General features: G+C 37.5%; 2 protein-coding genes across 2 annotated transcripts; both read right to left on the bottom strand.

The window, feature by feature from the left end:
• Window positions 1-651: 651 nt before the first annotated feature.
• LOC108759513 (uncharacterized protein K02A2.6-like) lies at window positions 652-1410 on the bottom strand. The gene has a single exon (XM_018504995.1). The coding sequence runs from the start codon at window positions 1408-1410 to the stop codon at window positions 652-654; it is 759 nt and encodes a 252-aa protein (XP_018360497.1).
• Window positions 1411-2839: 1429 nt separating this feature from the next.
• LOC108759512 (uncharacterized protein K02A2.6-like) lies at window positions 2840-3313 on the bottom strand. The gene has a single exon (XM_018504994.1). The coding sequence runs from the start codon at window positions 3311-3313 to the stop codon at window positions 2840-2842; it is 474 nt and encodes a 157-aa protein (XP_018360496.1).
• Between the last annotated feature and the right edge of the window lie 264 nt (window positions 3314-3577).

Below are 3577 nucleotides of genomic sequence, written 5' to 3'. Positions count from 1 at the left end.
CTTTAGATTATTCTCTTAAAGTTATATTGAACTAAATATTTATTAAAATTGATATTTTAATTCTATAGTGAGTCAAACTTTTTTTCTATAGGGAGTCAAACTTTCATTCATCTCTGTACATTGTTTTAAACATAATGACTTCTTACACCATGAACATTTTACTACAGCTATATTACTGAAACTTTCGATATCATATGTTGTTGAAGTTTTGTTAAATTTATATAACCACATTTTTAAACCACGAATATTTAAATTAGTTGTGATATCGCGGGGATGACAATTGATTATGTATCAATGATTGTAATTTTATTACTTTCCAATAATAAAACAATATGTGAAAACCTTTTAGCAAAATTTTCCCAAATTCTAAATTCGTAGACATCTAATAGTTGTATTTTCCCCGTAGTGTCTTTCGGTATAATCATAGTAGTTGTTGTGGAACTTATGATATTTATTCAAATTCGGATACATGAAAGAATGAAGAAGTTAATAATACAGATGCACACAAAACATATTCGTTACCAAGAAAGAAGAAGGGGAGAGAGCGTTAACATACATTGAGGAGCGCAGCAAGCGCCATGAACTACTGAGTTACCTAGATGGTACTATAACAATGAAAATATATAATAATCTCCCTCTCTTAATGAGACTTTAATACTGAATGTAATCTTTAAATCGCTGAGGCTCTCGACGCTGTCTAGCTGGCCTAACTGGAGGTTCCGGATTTGGTTGGTGCCTTGTATGTTGTTGCTGTTGACGCCTTACTTGAGGATCCGGCAGATAAATAAAATCATAATTGGATAAATCCGGTTCTTTTTGAAACGTAACCTGTTTTCGATTCTGTGTAGACTTCTCTGGTGTCTGAACCTTTGGGATTGGCGTAGACAAGCTTGTCGTCCGGAGCTGGTCAATATGACGTTTCAAAACATGACCGTTGTCAAGTTTTACTTGATAGTGTAATTTCCCAAATTTCTGGAGGATGGTACCCAATCTCCATTCTGATTTATTAGGAAGGTAAGTTCTGACTATGACCCGTTGACCCACTTTAAGATGGCGTACTGGAGAAACTGGATTCGGAGCGGGTTTGTAAGGTCGGAATGCATCCATTCGTATATGTATTTGTCGATTAAGGTATAATTCTGCTGGACTCTTCCCATCGGCTAAGGGTGTAGCCGGAACCCTAAGAAGAATTTTTTGAATTTTCTCGGTAATTGAGCCTGGTTCGTCTTCCATCCGGATTAGTTTTGATTTTAGGGTTTGAACATATCTTTCGGCTAAACCGTTGGTTGCTGGATGACCTGGAGCCGTGAACATCTGGAAAATACCTCGAACCTTACAGTAGTTTTCGAATTCCGGATTTTTGAAGATTGTTGCATTGTCCGAGACTAGATTCTGTGGATAGCCGTGCATAACAAAAATATCTTCTAATAATTTAATAGTTGACTCTCTGTAGTAGGTGCTTTTGATAGGATCCGGATTTCTGGCCACTTGGACTTAGCATCGACTAGAATAAGAAAATAGTATCCATTTCGTGGACCCGCGTAGTCAATATGTATCCGATCGAAATTCTCTTTAGGCTGCTCCCAACGATGAAGAGGGGTTTTGGTTGGTGCTTTTTGGTGCATAATACATTTTTCGCATGATTGAACTAGTTTATTGATGTCTGAATCAATCGATGGCCAATAGCAATATCTTCTTGCTAATTGTTTCATCTTTGTCATCATCATGTGTGTGCTGTGAAGTTCCATTAAGACACTGGCACGCAATGCCGCTGGAATGTATACTCGATTTCCTTTAAAAATGATGTTATCCTGGATTGTATAATCAATGTTCTGATCATTGCCTTTCTTCAGTTCGTCTAGTATTTTTGCTAGTTCTGGATCTGTTGCTGTATGTTCTGCAATTACGGTACTGGTTATTTCTGGCGTTGATATTTGATGTAGAGTCTGATAAAAACATTCTGTTACTTCACAATCTAGTAAGGCCTGGTTTCCATCTGGCTTGACGTCTGGAAGCGGGCAACGCGATAAATAATCAACATTGATATGATCTTCGTTTTTCCGATGTTGGATTTCATAGTTAAATGAGGATAAATATGATGCATAACGCAAAAGTCTTGCTGCTGTCATAGGCGGAAGTTTGGCTTGATGGTGGAAGATTCGCGTTAGAGGTCGATTATCTGTGATGAGTGTGAATTTACGGCCGTAAATGTAGATATGAAACTTATCGAGAGCGAAGACAATTGCTAGAGCTTCTCTGTCAATTTGACTATAATTTTGTTCTGCTGGAGTGAGAGACCTAGAGACATAAGTAACCGGATATTCCTTTCCGTTGATTATGTGCGATAAAATTACTCCTATTCCTGTGGGACTGGCATCACATGCGACTGTGACTGGCAATTTTGGATCATACGCGATTAACGTCTGATCGCTCGCAATTTGATTCTTGAGTTCAACGAATGCTGCTTCACATTCTGGCGTCCATTTATTTTGCTTTGATTTCGTAATTAGTTGTCGAAGCGGAAAAGTTAAACTGGATACGTTCTTAAGAAATCTGGAGTAGTATGTAACTATTTCTAAGAATTGTTTGACCTCTGTTGCATTTCTAGGCCTCGGAGCATCGACAATTGCTTTGATCTTTCAAGGGTCTTTCGAGATTTTCTTACCTTCTATAATATACCCTAGATATGCTATTTTTGTCTGAAAAAGTTGGCACTTCGAACGATTGAGATGAAGATTGTAATCTTGGAGTCTGCGAAGACATGCAATTAAATTTTCTCGACATTCTTGGAGAGTAACTCCGTGTATCAAGATATCATCAAAGTATGATTCTACTCCTTTCAATCCTTGTAAAATATTAAGATCCTGTTAAATTCCCCCGGAGCTGTCTTGATACCAAAACTGAGACGATTCATTCGATAAGTTCCTTTGTGCGTTGAAATCGTTTGTATCTGACTACTTTCCTCATCCACTTCCACATGTAAGTAGGCCTTATAAAGATCGAGTTTGCAATAATAATTTGATTCTTTAATATTTTGAAGTAGCTCTTCGATTCTAGGTATCGGATAATGTGATTCCATGAGTTGAGGATTGACAGCAACTTTATAATCAACACAGAGTCGGATTTTCCCATCTGGCTTGGGAACTGGAACTAATGGCGATCCCCAGTCGCTCTTTTCTATTGGTGTGATGATTTCGTCTCTTTGGAGTTCTTCTAATTCTAATTCCACATCTTTTCGGATAGCATAAGGGATTTCTCTCGGTTTTATAAAAACTGGTTTAGAATTATGACGGAGTTGAAGAGAGCATTTCATATCTGGGATTTTACCTACGGTTTGCTAAAAAATCTTTGGAAATTGTTTTGTTAACTCATCGATGGTTAAGGCCTGGATTGATTCAATTTCTGCTACTTGTGTTATTTCCCTGTTGTCAAGTTCTTTTAGGTTAATATTTAGATGACGTATCCAGGATCGACCCATTATTGGTGAGAATCCGTCTGATAGTACAAACAATGTTTCCTTCGACTGACGTCCCTTATATGTAACTAATGCTTCCGTTGCCCCCAATGGTGTAATTAT

This window comes from Trachymyrmex cornetzi, unplaced genomic scaffold, assembly GCF_001594075.2.
Source record: "Trachymyrmex cornetzi isolate Tcor2-1 unplaced genomic scaffold, Tcor1.1 scaffold1900, whole genome shotgun sequence".
Classification (NCBI taxonomy): domain Eukaryota; kingdom Metazoa; phylum Arthropoda; class Insecta; order Hymenoptera; family Formicidae; genus Trachymyrmex; species Trachymyrmex cornetzi.
The sequence above is the reverse complement of the archived record's forward strand: the minus strand, read 5'-3'. Positions and strand labels throughout refer to the sequence as shown.